Source organism: Magallana gigas, chromosome 5 (genome assembly GCF_963853765.1).
Source record: "Magallana gigas chromosome 5, xbMagGiga1.1, whole genome shotgun sequence".
Taxonomy (NCBI): Eukaryota; Metazoa; Mollusca; class Bivalvia; order Ostreida; family Ostreidae; genus Magallana; species Magallana gigas.
The window spans coordinates 8,360,192-8,386,416 of NC_088857.1; the positions used below are offsets into that span (position 1 = coordinate 8,360,192).

Consider the following 26,225-nt stretch of genomic DNA (forward strand, 5'->3'; position numbering starts at 1 on the left):
CAATACTGGAATAAAAGCAGCATAGCATCTAAATCAAGCAAGACAAGAAATTATCTTATTTTCTCTTAAATTAGAATGACCAATTTAAACATTAAACTTATTACATGTATTAAAATGATAGACCACATAATTTAACTGCATTGCAGTCATTTTTATCAACAATTATAGCAGTCTTTATATGAAATAAACTTTCACTCGCTAGACAAAGTTCAACTTTATTTTTGTGCGAATTCTTCACCAAAGAAATTGAGCAATATAAATTAAGAAATTATTTGCATAGTTGAAATCACAAAGGACACATATAACATTCACTCCAAAAAATTATTACAATTAATATAAGTGAAAACAAAAACAAGCGATATATTCAAGGCATATACACGTACATGTATCCATGCATGCATCTGTTTTAAAAAAGCTGACAATGTCACTTTTGTTACATCATTGCTGTTCAAAGAGTAAATGACCATTACAATTACAAAATAACAAAATATAATGGTAAACGCAAGTACATACATTCAAAATAGATCAGTGGAGTCTATTGCACCAATTCTGCCATTAACATCTCATCCACCATATTGGTCTACCATAGTTACTGTAAATCAACTCTTATTTGTGTGCGAGAAATTTTCGCGAGAGCCTTATTGCCGCGAATATTTCTCACCATGGACCAGTATTTGCCATCTAGTTTTAACTTTTAAAACCCATGTGGATAAGGCTTGGTCGCGAAAATTAGTTGCTGCGAACTACTTATTCTCAGGTAAATCGTAAAATAAAGTCGTCGCAAAAAATAGTTTGTTTACAGTATATACACACCACAATGATAAGGCACGTCATGTTATTAATGAAAATTACAAATTCTCTGAAAGTGGTCAGCAATTGCTGAAGAACTTGCAAACACAAAAAGAGCTTAACACAACGGCTGTTTGTAAGAATTGCATGTGGAACCTTTAGTTACATGTACATATATACATGTATTTGGTCTAATGCCAATAAAGAATCAATAACAAAATATGAAAATCAACAATTCAAATCTAATATGATCCTATACAAATCCAAATAATTTATCTTCATCAAATGAAAATGTTTCCAGGGATTGTGTGAGTAAATGTGAAAATTAAGTTAAAATAAAACAGGTCAATGTAAAACAATAATTCCCTGCAATCAAATGGTCTGTGCACACAGAGTGTATATCACCAAGAGGCCATCATATACATGTACAACCATATCAAAATATTGTACTTATAAGCAGTGAATAGAAATAGTGATTAATAAACAAGAAAATCTAAACAAGCAGGCTCACAATCACAGCAGACTAATGAAAGTGTCTAACACACAACTATCCATAACAAGGGACATAATCATTACTCTCTATACACAATGAAGTCTTCTCAATATTCAAAATTAAACAAAATCAACAACTTTTACATACAAGTAAATATGGCATTTTCTGTAACAGTGTGTATACATGTATCACCAACCCAAAGCTGTCATATTTTTACTCCTCATTGGAATCCTATACAATTAAGTCATGGAACCTACAAACAGGTACCCTTATAGGAGGAAACTGGTCATCACTGTCCGCAGTTTTCCTTTATTAATGGTTTGACCATGAATTGGACGGCCTCGATGCACGCCGTCTAATAATGAAATTGTGTTTATACTGGTTTACCTACAGTGAATCCTGCTTCTTTCAAAACTTCCTCTAGCTGAGGATAAACCTCTGCATCCTCTATTGAGGCTGGTATCTACAAAAAACACCGCAAGTATGATGAGGTCAATATCTAAAGACTATATATCAAAAAGTCTGATTGACAAGCAAAATATTACATCAATTCAAATACGGTAAGCTTGATTATAATTGTTCTTTCAGATATGTATGTTTACTTTATTGTATGATGAATAGTGATACAAAAAGATCGGCATGCTTTTCGACACATGAAATAAGTTAAAGAGATATGAGGCCTGTTCAGCAAAGAAGATGCTCGCATGAGTTCATGAACATTATATAAATAGTGCCTGTTTGGGAGGGTAACAGTTGAAATTGACACCCCAAGAAAACCATTGTCAACCGACGCGAAGCGGAGGTTGACAATGGTTTTCGAGGGGTGTCAATTTCAACTGTTATCCTCCCAAACAGGCACTATTTATTTTGTTATACTGAATGTCTTTTTTAAAATTTTTAAGAAAATTTTACTGCTTTTATATAGGAATAACGTGAATTCTACAGCGAACCGTACGCGCATAATTTTCGCGCATGTAACATTTTTTAATGTTACCCGTTGCCAAGTACGTTGCTAACGCTGAGGGTAATAGTAAATATTATTAACTGCGTCTTAACCAATCAGATTTCAGTATTTAACATGAAAGTATAACAATTGTATATATTGTAATAGTGATAGGATATCCATGGTGAGTGATTACTCTGCTGAACAGGCCAATGGTCATACAGATTAGTAAGAAAGGAATACTGGTACATGTTTCCCTTACAAAGAGCTGTCGTACTTCAACACTATGATTTTTAGATTGAACATAGAAGAAACAATAACTTATGCACTAAAGCAAAAAAACAGAAACCCAAATCAAATAGCAATCAAATTGTAAAAGCATTTCATTAGTCATTACAACATGAACATCAAGCTTTATGCATACATTTAAGAAATGCAAGTTATAAGACACTTCTACATGTGTTAGTTGGTGATTGATCAGTATTGATCAATAAACAAATATGGTACTGTCAACCAAGCATAACAACCATTAATTTTTGTTTAATATTAAAAAAAGGTTTGAGATTTAATCTGCAGCAGTATATTTCAGTGAGCAAGTTGTCTTAGGGTGCTAATCTCAAAGATATTTTATCGCATAGGTATTATACTTGATTTACAGTTTGATGCCACATAAACCACAAGTGATATAAAACTACATCAATGAAAAATACAATTACAGGTGTATTAGTAATGAAATCTTAAGTCAGTTCAGTGCCTACTTTCACATTAACATTGCTGAGTGTGCCAAGAAAGTTTAATCCAATCAAATCGCAGCTTAAGAAAACTTGTTGGTTTTTTAGACAAGCACAATAAATGTTTGTCTATGTTCACTTGATTCTTACACAGTTGTTTTTTTTATATAAAATAAACAGAAATACCGAAGGATCAGGAATTTTAAACCAACAACACTCTCAGCAAAGAGACAAAAGCATCATGAAGCTGCCGAATTAGTTATAAACAAAAGCATTTTTAAAGTTATATAAATGCTTGATTACTCTTTGGCATAACCAATCTGTTGTAAAGAATCCCTGATGTGTGGGTAAACTGAAGCATCCTCGATAGTCACTGGAATCTACAACAGAGTGTACAGTCAGTGACATTGAAACATAGTTGACAGGGAAAGACAAGTTACAGATATTTATACAAATGAAATTTACAATGCAGAATCAACAAGATATCTGTGAGCCAATGCTCACTAGTGATACCCCCGCTCTGATGTGAATATGCAAAATTAGCAAAGTCGACATTTAACAGAAAGCTGGTATCCGATTGGTACAGAAATATATCCCACAATATGGCATGCCTAAACAAATAGTGTGTTAAAATTTCAAGCATCTGCGATAAATAGCTGCTGAGAAATCTTTGAGGAAAATTTGTTTGAAAATTTTGGCTAAAATAAACAAAGTTCTCATTTAAGATCAATTCTATGTAAGATTCAATGATTTATAAAAGGGTCTGGCCACGCATAGTCACCAATTTTCCTTATATTTCATACATAGACACACCTAGGTGTAAAACGCAAAAAACCACTAAAAATTGGTTGCTGGGGGTAACCGTTGCCATGGTAATCGAGGCTAAAGATGGGAAAATAGCAAAACTTACCTACTTTGAAGCCATATTAGAAGGTTTTGCCCACTAATGTAAACTATCAAAGACGTAATAAAAGCCTTTGTCCTATTTTCAATTATTTAATTATATAAGAAAATTGATGGAGAAACCAAAACTTTTAAAATGTTACCGTGGAAACCGTAACAAATTTTTGAAATCAGTTTTCGGCGGTTTTTTAATAAGCCCAAATGGGAAACTGTTAAATTTTTACATCCATATCAATGTCCATGCAATATATATTTTATCATGAAAATTGACATCCGTTGCTATGGCAACAAGGCCAAAAATTAAGAAAAATTGAGAAATTGAAGATTATTTTGATATGCTTTCATTCTTGATTTTAGAATTTATTGGCAATTCTTTTAGTTGGAACTTGTGAAAATATATCTAAATTTTCATTATACACCACAAAAACCTTTGTTATGCAACAGAGAAGTGTTGTTGCTATGGAAAATTAAGTTGCGCAAAAAATCACACAGAAATTCGTACTTTTTGAAAAGTCCATAGCAACAGCAGTTATTTTTAGAAAAATTCAGATTTTTTTCAAGTGTCATTAAAGTTAAGGACATACTTTATTTTTTCTCACCATTTGATTTTATATGTTTATTCATTAAAAGTGAATAATATCCATCTAAATATGCCTAAAAATATTATAATTTACCTTATTTTTAAGCTTGTTACCATAGCAACTGTTCTCAATTTTCATATTTTAATTTTTAATTGCATCTTATTATTTAAATTAGATGAAGAAAACAGATTTTAAAATTTCTGTTAAGTAACCATGGAAACACTAAAAAAATATGCGTTTCTCCATGACTTTTTTTCTTTCTTTTCCCCAAGTTCTGCACATTACACACAATGTTCTCAAATAAGCATTAAAAGCCATTTTTACATCTTTAACCTCGGTTACCATGGCAATGGGACCACATAGCAACAAACAAATGGTGTTAGGCTTTTTTACTCACCAAAGTCTATCAAATTGTCAAGTATGAAAAAAATCCGTGACTATGCGTGGCCACCGAATTTTGATTCTTACATAGAATTGATCTTAACAGGAAGTTGACGTCCGATTGGTACAAAAATATATCCCACGATATGGCATGCCTATACAAATATTGTGTAAAAATTTCAAGCATCTGCGATAAATAGCTGCTGAGAAATCTTTGACGAAAATTTGTTTGAAAATTTTGGCTAAAAATAAACAAAGTTGCATTTAACAGGAAATTGAAGTCTGATTGGTACAAAAATATATCCCACAATATGGCAGGCCTATACAAATACTATGTAAAAATTTCAAGCATCTGCGATAAACAGTTGCTGAGAATTCTTTGACAAAAATTTGTTTGAAAATTTTTGCTAAAAATAAACAAAGTCGTCATTTAACAGGAAGTTGATGTGTGATTGGTACAAAAATATATCCCCGATATGGCATGCCTATAAAAATATTGTGTAAAAATTTCAAGCATCTGCGATTAATAGTTGCTGAGAAATCTTTGACGAAAATTTGTTTGAAAATTTTGGTTGAAAAATAAGCAAAGTCGTCATTTAACAGGAAGTTGACGTCCGATTGGTACAAAAATATATCCCACGATATGTTACAGAAATAGAGCTTCAACAACAGATGAGATGCTAGTACGTTGATATGTAAAGACTTTGTTGGTCTACGACTGAGATACCTGTACACTGATATATGAAGGCTTTGTTGGTCTACGACTGAGATACCTGTACGTTGATATGTAAAGGCTTTGTTGGTCTACGACTGAGATAGCAGTACGTTGATACGTAAAGGCTTTGTTGGTCTATGACTGAGATACCTGTACGTTGATATGTAAAGGCTTTGTTGGTCTACGACTGAGATACGTGTACGTTGATATGTAAAGGCTTTGTTGGTCTACGACTGAGATACGTGTACGTTGATATGTAAAGGCTTTGTTGGTCTACGACTGAGATACCTGTACGTTGATATGTAAAGGTTTTGTTGGTCTATGACTGAGATACCTGTACGTTGATATGTAAAGGTTTTGTTGGTCTACGACTGAGATACCAGTATGTTGATATGAAAAGGCTTTGTTGGTCTATGACTGAGATACCTTGTACATTGATACGTAAAGGCTTTGTTGGTCTACGACTGAGATACCAGAATGTTGATATGAAAAGGCTTTGTTGGTCTACGACTGAGATACCTTGTACATTGATATGTAAAGGCTTTGTTGGTCTACGACTGAGATACCTTGTACATTGATATGTAAAGGCTTTGTTGGTCTACGACTGAGATACCTTGTACATTGATACGTAAAAGCTTTGTTGGTCTACGACTGAGATAGCTGTACACTGATAGGTAATGGCTTTGTTGGTCTACGACTGAGATACCTTGTACATTGATACGTAATGGCTTTGTTGGTCTACGACTGAGATACCTTGTACATTGATACGTAAAGGCTTTGTTGGTCTACGACTGAGATACCTTGTACATTGATACGTTAAGGCTTTGTTGGTCTACGACTGAGATACCTGTACGTTGATATGTAAAGGTTTTGTTGGTCTATGACTGAGATACCTGTACGTTGATATGTAAAGGTTTTGTTGGTCTACGACTGAGATACCAGTATGTTGATATGAAAAGGCTTTGTTGGTCTATGACTGAGATACCTTGTACATTGATACGTAAAGGCTTTGTTGGTCTACGATTGAGATACCTTGTACATTGATATGTAAAGGCTTTGTTGGTCTACGACTGAGATACCTTGTACATTGATATGTAAAGGCTTTGTTGGTCTACGACTGAGATACCTTGTACATTGATACGTGAAGGCTTTGTTGGTCTACGACTGAGATACCTTGTACATTGACATGTAAAGGCTTTGTTGGTCTATGATTGAGATACCTTGTACATTGATACGTAAAGGCTTTGTTGGTCTACGACTGAGATACCTTGTACATTGACATGTAAAGGCTTTGTTGGTCTACGACTGAGATACCTTGTACATTGATACGTAAAGGCTTTGTTGGTCTATGACTGAGATACCTTGTACGTTGATACGTAAAGGCTTTGTTGGTCTACGACTGAGATACCTGTACATTGATATGTAAAGGCTTTGTTGGTCTACGACTGAGATACCTTGTACATTGATACGTTAAGGCTTTGTTGGTCTATGACTGAGATACCTTGTACATTGATACGTAAAGGCTTTGTTGGTCTACGACTGAGATACCTTGTACGTTGATATGTAAAGGCTTTGTTGGTCTACGACTGAGATACCTGTACGTTGATATGTAAAGGTTTTGTTGGTCTACGACTGAGATACCTTGTACATTGACATGTAAAGGCTTTGTTGGTCTACGACTGAGATACCTTGTAAGTTGATATGTAAAGGCTTTGTTGGTCTACGACTGAGATACCAGTACGTTGACATGTAAAGGTTTTGTTGGTCTACGACTGAGATACCTTGTACATTGATACGTAAAGGCTTTGTTGGTCTATGACTGAGATACCTTGTACGTTGATATGTAAAGGCTTTGTTGGTCTACGACTGAGATACCAGTACGTTGATATGTAAAGGCTTTGTTGGTCTACGACTGAGATACCTTGTACATTGACATGTAAAGGCTTTGTTGGTCTACGACTGAGATACCTGTATATGCTATGAAATCAGAAAGTTAAAGTTACAACATTTGGTAGTGAGAGGGATTCACAAGATAGAGAATCTTGAGGAGTACACAAGACTACGATGTCTGTGGTTCGAGTGTAACGGAATCAGGAAGATCGAGAATCCTGACCATCAGGGAGAACTGCAGTGTCTGTATCTAAAACAAAACCTGATCGAGAAGATCGAAAACCTGGAGCCCCTACAGAAACTGGACACGCTCAACCTCAGCCACAACTGTATCAGGAAGGTGGAAAACCTGGGTATGTCCATTGTTACAGGTCCTTGTTCTATCATTTCTAGTGTATGGTAAAGAAAATGTATTCATCATATCATTTTCCATGGATAAACAAACTTTAAGACTGACTTTGTTAATTTTTTGATTATCACACAAACAGCAGAGATAATCTTATTAATTTGATACATAAATTACATGTTCATATAAGTGAAATTTCCATGAACACCTTGAATTTATAGTACTTTATCATTACTGGCAGCCACTGGAAATCACAAGTAACTGAAATTCACAACATACAGTTATTAGTCAATGGAATCTACAACACTAAAGAACAAGTGAAAAGCTGTCAATGTGACAGCAAACCGGGTTTTCTTTTATATGAACTGTATCCATAATCCAAGTCAACCCATATCCAGTGAAATGGTGTACCCTATATGCAATATTTTGCCAAACATTGACTAAGTTCAAAAGCTGAGGGTACCCTATATGCAATGTTTTGCCAAAAAATGACTAAGTTCAAAAGCTGAGGGTACCCTATATGCAATATTTAGCCAAAAAATGACTAAGTTCAAAAGCTGGTACTTTTTCATAAATTATTGGAAATCAAAATCCTAGCAACATGAACACCTCTGATATATGTACAACTGATCTGCAAAAGAACAACTTCCTATCTTGAAAACTGTAGGAGGAGTTATCCGTACAATGAGGGTACCCTATATGTAATATTTTGCCAAAAAATGACTAAGTTCAAAAGCTGGTTTTTTTTCCATAAATTATTGGAAATCAAAATCCTAGCAATATGCACACCTCTGATATATGTACAACTGATCTGCAAAAGAACAACTTCCTATCTTGAAAACTGTATGAGGAGTTATCCGTACAATGAGGGTACCCTTTTGGCAGCCGCCCGCCCGCCCGCCATTTTCACCATTTTAATAACCGGATTTTTCTGTTGGAAAACCCGGTTAAAAAGTCACTTAAATCTACAACACAGTATCAACAGTCACTGGAATCTACAACATATAGTTAATAGTCACTGGAATCTACAACAAAGAATAGTCACAAAATTCTACAACAAAAAATTGAAAGTCACTTGAATCTACAACAAAGAATAGTTATGAAAACTACAACATAGAGGTGATAGTCACTGAAATCTACATTACAGAATCAATAGTCAAATAAATGAATGGAATCTACAAAATAAAATTATAGTCACTAAAATCTACAACACAGAGTTAATAGACACTGGATTCTGTATCACAGAATTTACAGTCACTTGAATCTACAAAATAAAGTTAATAGTCACTGAAATCTACCACACAGAATAGCCACTGGAATCTGCAAACCAGAGTTGATAGTCACTGAAATCTACAAAACAGATAGTCACTGAAATCTACCACATAAAGTAGTCAATGGAATCTACCGCAGAATCATAAGTCAGCTGAATCTACAACACAGAGTTAATAGTTACTGGAATCTACAAAACACAGTTAATGTTCAGTGGAATCTACAACACAGAATAAATGATGTATTGTCACTGGAATGTACAACATAAAGAATCAATAGTCTTTCAAATGAAATTTTTAGAATAGTCTATAAAATTTATATCTATCAAATAAAATGTAAAACAAATGATTAAGAATCTTTTTTCTATTACAAATGATAGGAATCTACCAAAAAGTCTTTAAAATATAAAACACAGAAAAAACTAAAGGTTTTTACTAGAATCTACAATAGAAATTAATTGTCACCAAACCTAACAAGGCAGAACCAATACCTAGCCTACTGGAATCTAAATCATAGAATGGGTAAACCCTAAAAATGTTATATTCATTTATTTTTCAGAGTTCATAACTACTGCAGGCAACCAGTATATTTACAGCAACTTCAAAATTACAAAGTGTTTCTAATTTACAACAGGTCACTAAAATAATAATTTTGTATATACGTCCTTTGTCTTTAACTACTGGTAAATATTCAACTTATCATTTGTTTGTCCATTAACAAACTGTCTATTATGGTTCATTAATTCTGACATTAATGATTTCATATTAATATCTGGAACAAATCACATTGAGATCCTAACCATAATCCATGATACTCACTTTAAATGGCTGTCCAGCAGCCATTAGGGCTACAGTGTTACGGGCGATCTTCCCGGCCCGAGTTTTGGGGAGCTTTGGGACAATGACAGCTAACTTAAACGCTGCCACTGGTCCAATCTCCTTCCTCACAACATCTCTAACGTGGTTCAAAACCTCCTCAGCTGACTTAGAGACACCTGATCAAAACATGACACAAAATGACAGACCTGTGGGCAACATTACTCACCTGAACTAGCAAATGAAATAAAAATTATAATATACATGTACCTGTAGTTTTAAACAAAACATGTAATTGCAATTTTACTAATCTATGATACTTTGTTTAAAATCATAAAAATAAAAGAAACAGACACTTTATTAGATTAGGTAAGTTTTTAAAAATCGTGAAAAAAGCCACAGCAACCTAAAGGTAATGAAAAACATATTTTTTCATATTGAATGAAGCCTATATTATACATTGTAAATAATTGTAATCCCCTACCATGCTTTAGGACACACAGCCCCAGGGGTATCTGGCCCTTGAGGGTGTCAGGGATCCCGACCACTGCTACTTCAGCTATATCCTCACTGGTCATGATTGCCTACATAAAAACCAAAGAAAGCATTGCCTTATGTATTCAACAAAATTACATGTTCAATGCAATCCTTTATACTACTTATAGTCTTCCCAAGATATTTCTGCTGAAAATTTGGAAGATTTTTAATGAAAATACATATACCTGTGAAATAAGTGCAATTAAAATCAATGAAACAGAAAATTTTTAAGATATCTTCATTGTCATATTATCATTTTTTCACTTGGAGAAATTCATAGGAACGAAAACCGATTCCTCACGGAGATTTATAATAGGGAATGTTTACATCTTTTCTCCATTCTGAAGTCACCCAGAATACCTCGCAGAATTTTATAACTTTATCATCCAGGTACTTTCATTTTGTTTGCAATGGAAAATTCTTGTAGACTTTTTATTTTTAGCCATTTATTGAAACCTGACATACTAGAGGGAGTGTTTCAGAGGGGAAATCTTAGGATTTTTTCATAACATTAAATGAACATCCTTTGAACTGTATTATCTTATAAATATAGAACAATTCAAAAAAAAATGTGCAGTATAAATATCTTGGGACAGACAAAATGAGTCATCAATACTTGTGGTGCACATGACTCAAATTTGTTGACTTTGTATGTACCACTAAAAAGAAATGCTTAAAATATGGCAACCCATGATAATTAACCCAGACAAATGTAAATAATTCCAAGGTACACAGAAGACTTTATGAATGTCATGCCTGTCAAATAAATAAAACAAAAGATAAGTCTTTATGATGCAGAATCATACATTTGTGGTGATCCAAGGAGCAGTCATCCCCTGTTTACCACAGCCTTACCTCTTCAATGGCTCCCGTCGAAAGTCTGTGTCCCGCCACATTGATGACATCATCACTCCTTGCCATGACGTACACATAGCCATCACTGTCCTTGTAGCCAGCATCCATAGTGTCATAATACCCCTACAATCAGAAACATAGTCACTCTACAGTCAGAAACATAGTACCCCTTCAGTCAGAAACATAGTTCCCCATCAGTCAAAAATATGGTCACACTACAGTCAGAAACATAGTTCCCCTGCAGTCAGAAACATATTACCCCTACAGTCAGAAACAAAGTCACTCTACAGTCAGAAACATAGTCAATCTACAGTCAGAAACATAATACCCCTACAGTCAGAAACATATCAACACAAGCATCAGAAACATTGAGCTCAGCCATAGGTTCGGAAACGTTTTAACAGTAAAATAAAAAACACAGCAATACAACCATCTAAAAACATAGTACCACTATAAACAGAACATAGTACCACTATAATCAGAACATAGTACCACTATAATCAGAACATAGTACCACTATAATTAGAACATAGTACCACTATAATCAGAAACATTGTACCACTATAATCAGAGCATAGCACCACTATAGTCAAATCAAAGGCCGGAACGGCCACAAAGGCGTCGAGCTGACATTTTCTTTTATATAGATTGATAAAATGATATCAATAATTTGAATTTTTGTACTAATAGTCGTATATCAAATAATACATATTAGAATAAAAAAAGTAAATGAATTATGTTTTGCGTTCTTTAAAAACAAAAATCACAATATTTCCATATATAATATGTTGTGATGCGTTTATAATACAATAACTCATCATAGATACAAAAATCAAAGAAATTTCAAAGTTAAAAAAAAATTATATAATTATGTATTTTCTTTCTGCTTTAAACAGTCTTTGAACAATTTTCAAGGTGAATACATTGATAACAGTGTGTCTCTAACTATAATAATAAAACACACTTTTATTTATTTCAATTCCCCCTTGAAACAAGATTACCTATGGTATGGTTGTTTACAAACAAATCCACAACACGTGCTATTTTTTGCTCGACCAAACCGACTGCATTATCGTGTTTATTTATTGCAACAAAATCACTAGATACGTTTATCGCTTCAATTCATTTTGGAGGCCGTGCCCGATAACAAATAAATTTACATATCAAATTTTATTTCTATCGGGCACGGTCTCCAGTTAACATGTAATCGATAAACTAAAATAATATTTAGTAATGTTTACACTTTTTGTATTCATCTGCCATTCTTGAATAGGCAAATTTATACTTATGCAAAGAGTTATCAATAACCAGGGAGGCAAGGTTGGATTTTTTGAACACAATGTAGTTGAATAAATGGAATAAAAATCTTGTAATACGTTTAATACTTTAAGGAACTTATTTTTTTGTGCGCATTTAAAAGGCGGTGCAGTGCATGAATTTTTGGACGGTTGCCAATCCAGACGATCGCTAGAAGGCTGCCGAGCATTAGCTCGACGCCTTAAAAATAGTACCACTATAATCAGAACATAGTACCACTATAATCAGAACATTGTACCACTATAATCAGAACATAGTACCACTATAATCAGAAACACTGTACCACTATAATCAGAGCATAGCACCACTTTGTCAGAACATAGTACCACTATAATCAGAACATAGTGTCACTATAATAAGAACATAGTACCACTATAATCAGAACATAGTACCACTATAACCAGAAACATTGTACCACTATCATCAGAACATAGTACCACTATAATCAGAGCATAGTACCCCTTCAGTCAGACACATAGTAACACATCATTCATAAACAAATTTATACTGGCTACAGTCAGATACTTAGTACCCTTACAGTAAAACAAGAGGCCCATGGGCCACATCGCTCACCTGAGGAACAATAGGTATGATAAAGTCAGCTTAATGGAGTCATAATACAAACAATTTGGACAATGTACAATAATACATGTAGATCCTGTATAAATAAAATCCATTTTTCCCCCTTAGAAATCGGATAGCCCTGATTGATGCCAATATTTACAAGAGCAGACTTTAATCACCGCTCCTGCACATATATAGGGACTCAACGTTGCGCAGGCAGAGATGACCGCACACCTACGCAATTCAACAGGTACCAACTTTTACGCAAGCAGGGATGACCGCACACTTGCACCAACAGCTCAACCTAACTCAAGCAGGGAGTGCCGCACACCAGCAGGGATGACCATACATTAGTGCTCCGCCGCAACCACCACCAATACAAGCCGGTATAAATGCACACTTGTATTAATGCGATACAGGGCAGGAATGACCGCACACCTTGTATCGAAGGTTAGAAAACACGTAGATTAAATAGAGCAGGGATTTTCACACACTCAATCTATCCATACCTGTTCAAGTTTAACCCCAAACAGTCGCTCGTCGTAATGCAATAGACACTGTCCCTATATATGTGCCGGCCTAAAATAATTCATAGTATCTAAAAATTGGAAATCAAAAATAAACAAACTAATCCGGTCTAACCCAAAACTTCTTATGCAGAACAACTTATATACATTGAATATTTATTATTGTATAAAAATAATCATCACAATAATTGGTTAACAGTGGATGCATTAATTAAAATAATCAAGAATCAATAAATCAAGGGCAATAACTCAATACAGTAATACAAAAAGATTCTAATGAAAAAAATAGCTGCCTGCTTCAATTTTATAGTCATATCACATGTTGAGTAATGCAGTTCTCAAAAAGATCCTTTACAATTATTTATATATGGGATATTTAGCTACATCAAACTCTGAACCTTCTTGTGAGGCCGAAGAATTGTCCTGGAGCCAAAGTTTTAACAATCATAAAGAATCATCTTGCTGATTAGTTTCTGAGAAGAAGATTTTTAAAGATTTACTTTATATATTCCCATGTAAAACTTTAACACCCCCCCCCCCCATGTGGCCTCACCCTACCCCCAGGGATCATGATTTTCACAACTTTGAATCTACACTACCTGAGGATACTTCCACACAAGTTTCAGCTTTCCTGGCTGATTAGTTTCTGAGAAGAAGATTTTTAAAGATTTACTCTATATATTCCTATTTAAAACTTCGACCCCCATTGTGCCCCACCCTACCCCCAGGGATCATGATTTTCACAACTTTGAATCTACACTGCCTGAGGATGCTTCCAAACAGGTTTCAGCTTTCCTGGCTGATAAGTTTCTGAGAAGAAGATTTTTAAAGATTTACTCTATATATTCCTATGTAAAATTTAAACACCCCCCCCCCCCCCAATGTGGCCTCACCCTACCCCCAGGGATCATGATTTTCACAACTTTGAATCTACACTACCTGAGGATGCTTTCACACAAGTTTCAGCTTTCCTGGCTGATTAGTTTCTGAGAAGAAGATTTTTAAAGATTTACTCTATATATTCCTATGTAAAATTTCGACCCCCCATTGTGGCCCCACCCTACCCCCGGAGATCATGATTTTCACAACTTTGAATCTACACTACTTGAGGATGTTTCTACACAAGTTTCAGCTTTCCTGGCTGTTTAGTTTCTGAGAAGAAGATTTTTAAAGATTTACTCTATATATTCCTATTTAAAACTTCGACCCCCCATTGTGGCCCCACCCTACCCCGGGGGTCATGAATTTCGCAACTTTGAATCTACACTACCTGAGGATGCTTCCACACAAGTTTCAGCTTTCCTGGCTGTTTAGTTTCTGAGAAGAAGATTTTTAAAGATTTACTCTATATATTCCTATGAAAAACTTCGACCCCCCATTGTGGCCCCACCTTACACCCAGGGGTCATGAATTTCACAACTTTGAATATACACTACCTGAGGATGCTTCCACACAAGTTTCAGCTTTCCTGGCTGTTTAGTTTCTGAGAAGAAGATTTTTAAATATTTATTCTATATATTCCTATGTAAAACTTCAACCCCCCATTGTGGCCCCACCCTACCCCCGGGGATCATGAATTTCACAACTGTGAATTTACACTACCTGAGTATGCTTCCACACAAGTTTCAGCTTTCCTGGCATTCTGGTTCTTGAGAAGAAGATTTTTGAAAATTTCTCGAAATTTTTCATTAATTTCTAATTATCTCCCCTTGAAAACGGGTGTGGCCCTTAATTTTCACAATTTTGAATCCCCTGTGCCTAAGGATGATTTGTGCCAAGTTTGGTTGAAATTGGTCCAGTAGTTCTTGAGAAGATGTTGAAAATGTGAAAAGTTTACGGACAGACGGACAGACGGACAGACAGACAGACGGACAGACGGACGGACAGACGGACGACAGACAAAATGTGATCAGAATAGCTCACTTGAGCTTTCAGCTCAGGTGAGCTAAAAACCAATACAGTTAGAAACATAACATCCTTATAGTAAAAACATATTAGTAACAATCCATTCAAAAACATAGTAACTCCTCAGTCAAAAACATAGAACAAAGTAACCCTACAGTCAAAAACATAGTAATACAACAATCAAAAGCAAAGTACCCTTTAAATCTGAAACATAGCACTTCTACAGTCAGAAACATAGCACTGCTACAATCAGAAACATAGCACTGCTAAAATCAGAAACATAGCACTGCTACAATCAGAAACATAGCACTGCTCCAATCAGAAACATAGCACTGTTCAAATCAGAAACATAGCACTGCTACAATCAGAAACATAGCACTGCTCCAATCAGAAACATAGCACTGCTACAATCAGAAACATAGCACCGCTACAATCAGAAACATAGCACTGCTACAATCAGAAACATAGCACTGCTACAATCAGAAACATAGCACTGTTCAAATCAGAAACATAGCACCAGTTTTGTCAGATACATGTATATGGTTACCATACAGTCAGAAACATACAGAGAAAAAAAGCCAAGGTGAAGAATTTCACTGTGATTCAGAAACTTGGTTGCTGGTTCAATGACCAGTGTGTGTATTTAAAGAGACATCACATGTAATTTAGATAGCAACATACTGGTTTGCTTTCAAAATAGGTTTTCTTAAATCTGTCTTCATTCTTCCAAAGAGTAGAAAAGGCACCTGGTGGTAAAGGAAGCCTACAAAAATTTTAAAAAACTTCAGTTGTTCACACAGAAAAGCAGACTTTCAAAGCTCTATCATGCAATTGTATTTCTTTGTCTTTATAATTCATAAAAAATCACTTTTGTAGTAATTCAATTCAAAAAATTTGAAAATATATGTTATATGTATTATAGATTCACAAAAAAAATCTTAATAGTAATAAGAGTAAGTACGTTCAAAATACATGTAAGATAAAAGTACTTAAATTAATGTAATATAAACTCAATCAATCCTTAAATAAAGATTATATTATTATTTCTCTGCTCTTGTGTCTTCTTTTGAAGTTTTTTTTTTCAATCTCAGAATTTGTTAATATCATTACATGGATGTTGAAAGGTAGAATTCTCCATCCCAAGAGTTTAGACACACTTACATTGTAACATTTGTTTCATTAACTAACTGGACAGAATTCAAACATACTTGACCACAATGTCTCCTAGCTCATTGGGGGCTGTCTGGGTCAGATCCTTCCTCAACACCTGAACTGTAAACAAAAAGTCCTTCATGTAAACATATTGATACATCAGAGAGAGAGAGAGAGAGAGAGAGAGAGAGAGAGAGAGAGAGAGAGAGAGAGAGAGAGAGAGAGAGAGTCACCGTTCCAGCCTGGGACAGGTTTCCCAGCAGCCCCTGAGGGAGGAAGCAGAGACATGTCGAGTCCTGCACACGTCGCACTGATAGCCCAGCCTGTCTCTGTAAATATAACTTAGTGTCAGGGTCTTACCACTTCAACAATTAAATTGACTGCATCCAAGGTACTGGTACATGATGTATCCAAACATACTACTTTGGACAAAAGCCTGTCCCATTCAGTGACTTCCTTTTTCATATTATGTAGAACTGAATTCAATAATCTACAGCTACAGTGAATATAAAATGTGAACCCCATTTTGAGCTTGAGCTTGGTTTACCTGTTTGCCACCAGTTGTCCAGTATGGGAGCCTTCAACACTGACCGGGCAAACTCCAGGGTCTCCTTGTCACAGTGCTCCCCCGCCACAAAGAGCCCACGAAACCTAAACAGGTCAGAGTTCACACATTTGTACACCAACAGAAATAGCTGTACACTGGTCAGAGATATCTATAAAAGCCTATCTCTTTCATTAAACCTGACATCAAACTGTCAACAGATATTAAATTAAGTAATAAAATATAAATCAAGTTATTTTTTCCTTGATACTTACTTTGGCAATGGAAGATATTTCTGTGCATAAGAAGCCTCTGGATCCTAAAAAAACCCAAATAAAATACAAATGTTTATCATTCAATTTATTTTCAAACAACTAAAGGTGCAGTCACACAGTTAGATTTTTCATCCAACTTTTTCTATTGATTTTCTTTCAAATAAAGTCTTACCATGTGACACCCAAGTCGAAGGAAAAATCTGTAAGATGGTTGGAAATCGCAGCATACAATTTAATATTTTTAATCAACTTTCTGGGGAAAATCATGACCTCACAATGATTTTGAGTCCAAGCGCTTGCTCATTTACATAAAAAATTGATCGTTAAATCTGATAGAGTGACCACTTCTTTACAGTCCACATTTGTGTTCAAACTTTATCCCCCTCTATAACTGTGGGCGGTGACTTACCTCTCTCCTGATGGCCCGGATAGCAGTGGGGGCCACAAACATTGCCGCCACATCATGCTCCTTCAGGATCCGGAAGTAGACCCCAGGGTCAGGTGTCCCGACAGGTTTACCCTAAATAGACAAGGTGAATGATGAACTATAATTGGACAAAATATTTTTGATATTCAAATTTCACAAATTTGTGTTTTTTAAAATTATTACAAGTACCAGTGTCATATCCGTTTTCATGTTTAGCCATATGCAGGTAACATTTTACAAATTAAATACCAGTACAATACTTGTTCACAAAAATCAAACATCACGGGTTAGTTCTCAACTTGCAATTCATGATTAAAGGTACATGTATGATACCGTACATTGGTATAATATTTGGTTTACAGCTTGAGGATGGGATGAGTGCATAACCTCACCTTCCCGCGGTGCCTCTTACCTCATACACTATGGTGGTGTTCCCATTCAGTAGAGGGCCATAACAAATATAGGAGTGTCCCACGACCCAGCCCAGGTCTGAGGCCGACCACCACACCTCCTTAGGCCTGAGACCATAGATGTTCCACATAGACCACTTTAGTACAACAGCATGGCCCCCGCTGGGCCGCACCACAGCCTAACACATAAAAAACAAAATACTGTGGATTCATTTGATTTCCTTGGGGCCAATTTTGTGGATTGTGGGTTTTTTGCTTGTTCGTGGGGATGTAATTTGGTGGATGCGTCTATTTCAGTTTCAGTATGTAAACTATATCGTTCATAATTAGTTTTCGTTGAGGATGAAAATTTATGGGCAAGGGCTAGCCATGAATACCACGAAAATTAAGCCACCATGAATTCTATTGGTTCCACAGTAGTTCTATGACAAAAATGATAAAAATACATGTAGTACCATTACTGAATGTACATGCCTTATCTGTATACAAATCTATTTCAATACCTCTGATAAAATGGGACCATTAGAATTTGTGGGGCCTCAATTTTTTGTGAATTTCATGCATATATACCTCTTACCCACATATTAACACCCCCTCCAATAATAAAACAGTCTATATTCCATGAAAAGTAAATCCACGAAATAACATCCCTAAAAACTTTTTAAAAAATAACTATCAACAATAATTGGCATCAACTAAAGATTCAATATTATTCACGTTCCTTTGAACAAAAATTCATGTAGTACCATCACTAATAAAAGTTTCTCATCAATATAAAAAAGAGATTGTTATAATCATGTCCCTATGAACCTTTGGCAGGCCGGTGGTCCCTGAGGTGTACAGTATGTAGGCGGGGTCCATGGAGTCGACAGGGACACAGTCCACCGGCTTGGCCATGTCGACCTCTATACTCCAGTCAAGGTCACGACCCTTCTTGAACACACAGAATGGGAACTGAAGTATGGATGTAAATTACATGTTTAACATAAAACACACTTGTAAGAAAGAACATCGGAATGCATGATCACACTAGTACATGTATTACACTATCATATGGTAGTGGTCAAGTAAAAATGTGAGGACTTTACCATTGGTCTGTTGTATATGATACAGTGTTTGGGTTTATGGGTGGCTATTTCTAAGCCCTCGTCCAGCATCGGTTTGTACAACACGTTTCTGTTGGGTTCTACTCCACAGTTAGCACTGATCACAATCTTTGGCTGAAAATATGAAAAATTTATCAGTTTAATGGTCTGCATCGTCCCAAACCACAGAAAATATGAACAATTTTCTGCCATTTGGCTATGATTGCATGAGAAAAGATTATTTTGATGTTCATTAAAATATTGACCAATGCTAGTTAAGCATAGTCGAAGATTGACCTATGATGTGACCTTTATCATCTAATTGCAGTTTACATCAAACAAGTTTGCAGTTTACATCAAACAAGTTGTTTACTACTGATTCAGTAACAATGCACTGTGTGTTAAATTAAAACAGGTTAAGATGTGACGTAACAGATGACATGAGAATATTCTGCTTTACGATACTTTATGTGTGCAAACAGCCACAGGTAGGAGAGAGCTATGCAGACTCTGGACTGTGGTCTGAGATGATGAAAGGTCTGCAATCATTAATCATACACACTCTTCATATAAAATATTATGGCATTCATTGTATGATTTTATTGGAAAAGAAATAACCCAAAACAAGTGAAAGTTGATACCACATGACATTGTATGGAAATCACAGACACTGCATCACTCCATATCTCTAACATTCAAGTTTACCTCAGCGTGGTCGATCCTTACAGCCAGTTCCTTGGCTGCGAATCCCCCGAACACCAGAGAGTGAATGGCCCCTAGCCTAGCGGTCGCCAGCATTGCAATGATTGCCTGGGGGATCATCGGCATGTAGATCAGGACCCTGTCCCCCCTCTCCACCCCATACTTCCTCAGCACACCTGCTAATCTAGAGACCTACAAGGCAGTGGTCAGTATAGAACTAAGAGTCCATCAGGTTTATCTTTTATATGAGTTCTTAATTCACAGCTTGGAATTACTGGTATATTCAATCTCATCCGATAATCCAATTAATATGTAAAATAAGCATGAGTTTTATGTTATTTGACAACTGGCCACAATTATTCACCCTGCTGGTGAGTTTTAATGACAAACCTCATGAAGCAGTTCCTTGTAGGTGATTTTGTCCATCTGTTTACTGACCGGGCTGTCAAAGATGATGGCCACTTGGTCTCCATTTCCTTCATCCACATGGCGGTCCAGAGCATTGTAACAGGTGTTCAACTGTCCACCCACAAACCTTGAAATGTCAATGAGAGAGAGTAATTGAAAGACGTACAGAGACATACAGGCAGAGAAAATATATCATAAAGGTAGAACTGATGTAACAGAGACAGATCTTGTCTTGCTGGGATTCGGGTCCTCTGATGAATCTGCTTCTAGTAGGATTAAGTAACTGACTTTACAACACCAACTAAAATCTGTGCACATGTCAAAATATTACAAAAATATGATTATTTGTACACTGTCTCAGACTAAATAATAATTTTCAAAATTTAAGTACTTGTATTTTTAGAATGTGATTTAAACAAATGTAGTTTTATATTCTGAATCAATATGTTCAAATAAATGCAATGACATTTAAAAATTTGGTAACTTTTAAACAGAGATGGAAGAATTAAATAACAAAACCAAATGCATGGAATAACAGACAGAGATCTCAATTTTGACCTTCTGAATTTTACAGTAAGGTTCTCTATCAACTAAAATATTTGGCACACGCAGTTGAATAATGTACATGTATGTACTTTAAAATCATGCCTCCCACCATCAAATGCACCTTGATTTAATCATGTTAATCAGACATGGCAAAGGACTAAATACAGAATGTCATGTATGATGTATTACAGCAAGGGCAAAAATAAGGACTTTCTATGAAGCCTTCAAATTTAAGCATTAGAAAAATACAGATTGATAATGGATCTGCACATACATGTTTGCATTCAGTAAGAACTAGCTAGTTCATATCAAGATTTATTAATGAGTTATTTAAAAAGTAAGACAGCTAATGCATCAAAGAGATCATTGATATATACAATTTATTTGTTTGAAAATTGACTTATATCACTGTGAGTATTTCAGTTTCCAAATTATCAGTATAACAGGGATGTATAATATTATACTTCCCTGGGCATAATTTAGATCATTTTAATTCATTTTATACATATCAATTATTTTTCAGTGTCATTGTATTTCAATGGGTCACGGCCAGTGCATGAGGTCTACACTTTTTTCTATATCCCTGTGGCAATCTAATGCTTGACCATCATTAGTCACCAAAGGGAAACAACTCTAATTATAGTTAAGATTTTACAAATCGTAAAAGTTTTTAAAGATTAAGAACAACGACAAAAAACGTCAACAGTGGAATAAAACAAAACTAAGTTACCACTTTGTAAACGGAGAGCTCGAATCGTCCAAAACTTTTGTCCATTTCTTGTGCCACACAATGTCTTCTGAAGCCTCTGCCCAAAACTCTGCAGGGTTGTTTACCGATCTGGAAAATGCGTCGCCATAAACTTGTCCACCTTCGGACGTGTAATCACGTGCATGGACGGTACTTCTAACACATCCCGGAGAACTCAGAAAACACAAATTGTGATTTGAAACAGCTGTCAAATGTCTGAAGCATCGATAAAAAGAATGCATGTTATATGTGTGTCAAAAGTTCACTCGGAAACCCTCTCTCTTTTTTCAGCGGGAAATTTAAAATTTTTAAAGGGAGACAATTTCAACAGATAATTTCTGTTACAACTTGTCAAATTGTGTTGACACAACAAACCTTTATATGACTTGTCAGATATCATCAGCTTTTCAGGTCTTTACGTCAACCTGACAGAACATTATCATCTTTATACGTATAATACCATTTTAAATAGGATCACATGCAGTAGTGTGTTGACACATACCTGCCATCATATCTGACTTTGCGTCCAACAAATAAACGTAAGCATTTGACAAGTTGACTTATGGAGTTTAGATGTTAACTTGTCTGATTTGTATCTATTTCTTGCATCAAAACAAGTTAAAAAATGCAATGGTTTTAAGCGAAATATGCACCAATTGCGTAGTCTTGGCTCAAAAGCCAGACAAATCGTGCTTATTTCAATGAGCCATGGCTGAGTGGCCAGCAATGAAATAGACAGGCCTACATCACATTGCTGTTTGACACAACTACCCAAAGTCTAAGCTCTTGTTAAAATGGTTCTATGATGTGTAACCAGTAAATGATGTTGATCTGTATTAAGACGATTAAATTGGCTTACCAGCTAGGTACCTTTGTTTACTTATGATTTTACTGGATGGCATAAATTGGTCTTTGACATGTTTTCACACTGAATGTTAGTAAGTAACATGTCAACATATTCATCTGACCAGTGGATGCTAATTGGTGCTTTGGTTTCATAGGATACATAAATGCAGTGATAAATAATCTTCAATTTGTTGTTTAACAGCAAGTATATTGGTAATTCTAGTCAACACAGAAGCTATGAAGACTTAGTTTTAAATTGAGCTGGTCGGAGCTTTTAAGACATGACAAATCCTGTTACAAAGACGTACATTATATGCTGAATTACGTGTCATTGGAGTTTGAAATATTTAAAAGTCCTAGAAAGGTTAAATCATAAGCAATAAACAGCTTTCTGAATTGAAATCTTTGAGATCGCTGCATATTTTTTTTTTATTCAAAAACTGCTGATGAGGGTGAGGGTTATGTTTTTTGATCTGCAATCTCTGCAAGCATGCAATCTATAATTTAATTCACTAATTAAAGATTATACAGTAAAACACGGTTATAGCTTATTGTATGAACTGGTATGTGTATGTCTGAGGATTATACAACAGCTGCCTGCTGGTACATAAGTTAATATTTATTTGTTCCTGGAAGAATGCAGTAACAAATACCGGTAAAAATGCAAATCATAAAAATATACTGTAACAATTTTATTTTCAATTAAAAGCTATATGGTAAACAATATGCACAAGAAAACAATGTAAACTACATGCATAGCCATATTAACCATGCAGGATACATGTATCGCTATATATCTACTGTGCAAATTACTTTCATTATAAATCTAAGGACTGGTGACTTCATGAATGCCTACCGATAAAAATACTGCATTCAATTCACGGCATCACTTAAACTCCTGAACAAGGCTTCTAGCTCTAGAGAGAGTATCCTACTTTCAATGTCTGAAAAGTCAACAATTTAAGTCGTCTCTAGTTTCCTGAGGTACAAAACGGCTTGACATCAACAACCAATAAATACATCCTCAAATATGATTAATATTTGGACTTTTTTTAAATATACAAAGTCCATCAGATTATGAAATCACATCTACTTCATCTCAACTAATATCATTTATGAAATTCATTGCAGCAGTTCACAATGAAACCACTCTGAATATAGGAATCACACAACAATACAATGCAATGTTGATTGGACAATGAGATTGGCACTTGATTGTTTCGAATTAGTTCACATGAGGACGGGTCATTAGATTTATCAGACCGCCGTTTCTCCTTTGATGGTGGTCAACAGGCCAGTGTCCGGTGCTGAAGTCATGATGATTTTCTGGATCTGCTTAAATCGGGGATGGGAGGCTCCGCCTACTAGAGCTAGGAGCATGCTCTCACTAGTCGTAACATAAGCTCCCGCATCCTTCATGCGCTGGAAGGCATATATTCTGTACAGAATAGAAATCGGCATATACAAACACACTTCAATTTTGAGCATAAACTACCCCAAAACACTAAAAATTACTATATTAACTTTAATAAAAAATATCAAAAAATCTAAATATCTGAATGATAATGATACTGATGAAAACCAGAAAAAAACAGAGTTTTACCTGTCTGTCATTGAGCGAGACGAACAGGCATCAGCAATAAGATGGACATCAAAATTGTCCTCTAATAAGTCTAGAACAGTATTTTGGACACACACATGGTTTTCAATTCCACAGATCATCACAGAGTTTATATCTGAAACACAACAGTTAACAGAATTTAAAAAAAAAAATGAATCCTTATGCAAAAATAAAGATTTTTAAATTTTCAGTCAAAATCAATTTTACAATAATTAGAAAATCAAATACACTGATGAGTAAGGCCAGAAATGACACCCATTATAAACTCTACCATTCTGCTTGAACCAAAAATTGTTTAATTTTAATAATATCTTAAATATCTTTAAATATGGTTTTGCTTACATTCTTTGCCACTTTCTCACAGTCCAAAAGAATACATCAAATTTAAAAACGATATAAAGTATACAATATGCATAAAATGTATTCAATTATACCTAATTGCATGTTGGATTCAAACAGGACTCCAGCTCACCTTTCAGAGTCTTGATATGATCAACAACCTCAGGAACCAACATGGAGAAATGAGTCTTAGGAAAAACCTTTAGCTGACTCACATCCAGCTCCGATACAGTGTGCCCCAGTCCTGAAATACAGAGACTTATCACATAGCAACAGTTACATATATAAACCAAACTTCTACTATACTCTGTTCAAGATATCTATGTAGCACATTTTCTTAAATTATCAATATTCATGAATACTTCAAGGTTCACATGATGTTCATCTGATACAAAGAAAATATCCTGAGATTTCCCTTTTTCCCTCCAGCTTGTCGGAATTTCAATACAAAGCTTAATTTAAATCTACAGGGATTTTGCATTGCAAGCGAGTATAAAGTACTCGGATGATTACAATTGAAATTTTGAGGGAGGTGTCCCAACTGCATCCAAATGGAAGAAAAGATGTCAACATTTCCCCATTATAAATCTTCGCTAGAAATCTGTTTTTGTTTGTGTGATTTTCCAGGTAAAAATGTTAATGAAGAAGTATTGGATTTTTTCACTTTCATCAAATTCCAATATACTTCTTTGATAGGTGTGTGGAATTTTGTCAAAAAATGAGAAAAAAAGTGACAGAATCATTAACTTGGCGATTACTGAACATCTGAATTTTGTAGAAAACGATCATTTGTGCAAGCTACATGAACATATATTTGCGTGAAATTTTCACATACAAATATTGAGATTGATTCTTATAACGTTAAGATTCAGAACTACCAATGAATCAATCTCAATAGCAGTCATCTAAACAATTGCTGACCAAACTATAAGAAAACCCTTATGTTGCAAATAAATTGAAGTAATATGCATTTTAAAACAATTTGAAAATATGTACGAGATATTGATCCGTGGTGGTCTAAACAAGACGTCTTCCCCTTATCATTCTAATAGTTCAGTCCACCATCTGGTGAATTATCGAACTGTAGTCAAGGCACAAGGGCTTGAGTAGAAAAAAACCATATAAGTGGGTACCTCGAAAGCACCCACTTTTTTATTTATTTATTTTTTCTACACAAGCCCCTGTGGTCGTGGTAATGAACTTTATTACAATAATAAAATGGATATAAAACTGGCACATATTAAACAGAGTACATTTAGTGAACCCTATAGTTCTCAACAAATTGTTTTTTCATACTCCTCTACTTTCGGCACAATATATGACCTTTGGTTGTCTACCTTTGGGGTACTGCTCTGTAACAATCACTGGCATGTCCAGTGCATTCGCTCCTTCCAACATTCTACGGGCTACCTCAATAATCTGTGGATAATACATGATATTTCCACGAAACTTTTCTTGCATGTCACACAACAGCAGTGCTGTATTCTTTAATGAAACTTTGCCTAATCGTCTTGCAGCCATGGCCATTTTTCCCGTATTCAAGCGTACAGTTGACATGGAT

General features: G+C 35.2%; 2 protein-coding genes across 3 annotated transcripts; both read right to left on the reverse strand.

Moving 5' to 3' along the window:
- Nucleotides 1-1,414: 1,414 nt before the first annotated feature.
- On the reverse strand, nucleotides 1,415-22,120 carry LOC105340437 (acyl-CoA synthetase short-chain family member 3, mitochondrial). Of its 2 annotated transcripts, XM_066084795.1 has the most exons (17): nucleotides 21,841-22,120; nucleotides 20,547-20,691; nucleotides 20,160-20,348; nucleotides 19,458-19,589; nucleotides 19,180-19,323; nucleotides 18,372-18,548; nucleotides 17,942-18,052; nucleotides 17,533-17,576; nucleotides 17,261-17,364; nucleotides 16,947-17,042; nucleotides 16,770-16,833; nucleotides 16,243-16,324; nucleotides 11,249-11,371; nucleotides 10,341-10,440; nucleotides 9,860-10,035; nucleotides 3,260-3,336; nucleotides 1,415-1,745 (listed from the first exon to the last, which is right to left on the reverse strand). In XM_066084795.1, exons 1-17 carry the CDS (start codon nucleotides 22,098-22,100, stop codon nucleotides 1,730-1,732), a joined length of 2,040 nt encoding a protein of 679 aa, XP_065940867.1. In that variant the 5' UTR covers nucleotides 22,101-22,120; the 3' UTR covers nucleotides 1,415-1,729. The 2 variants fall into 2 exon arrangements, with proteins under 2 accessions (XP_065940867.1, XP_065940868.1); XM_066084796.1 differs by lacking the exon at nucleotides 3,260-3,336 and having other exon boundaries at nucleotides 1,511-1,745.
- A 1,261-nt stretch (nucleotides 22,121-23,381) lies between these two features.
- Nucleotides 23,382-26,224, reverse strand: LOC105340438 (isochorismatase domain-containing protein 2). Its single transcript, XM_011446477.4, has 4 exons — nucleotides 26,002-26,224; nucleotides 24,798-24,908; nucleotides 24,308-24,440; nucleotides 23,382-24,142 (listed from the first exon to the last, which is right to left on the reverse strand). The coding sequence occupies exons 1-4, from the start codon at nucleotides 26,219-26,221 to the stop codon at nucleotides 23,962-23,964; spliced, it is 645 nt and encodes a 214-aa protein (XP_011444779.3). The 5' UTR covers nucleotides 26,222-26,224; the 3' UTR covers nucleotides 23,382-23,961.
- Nucleotide 26,225: the final 1 nt, after the last annotated feature.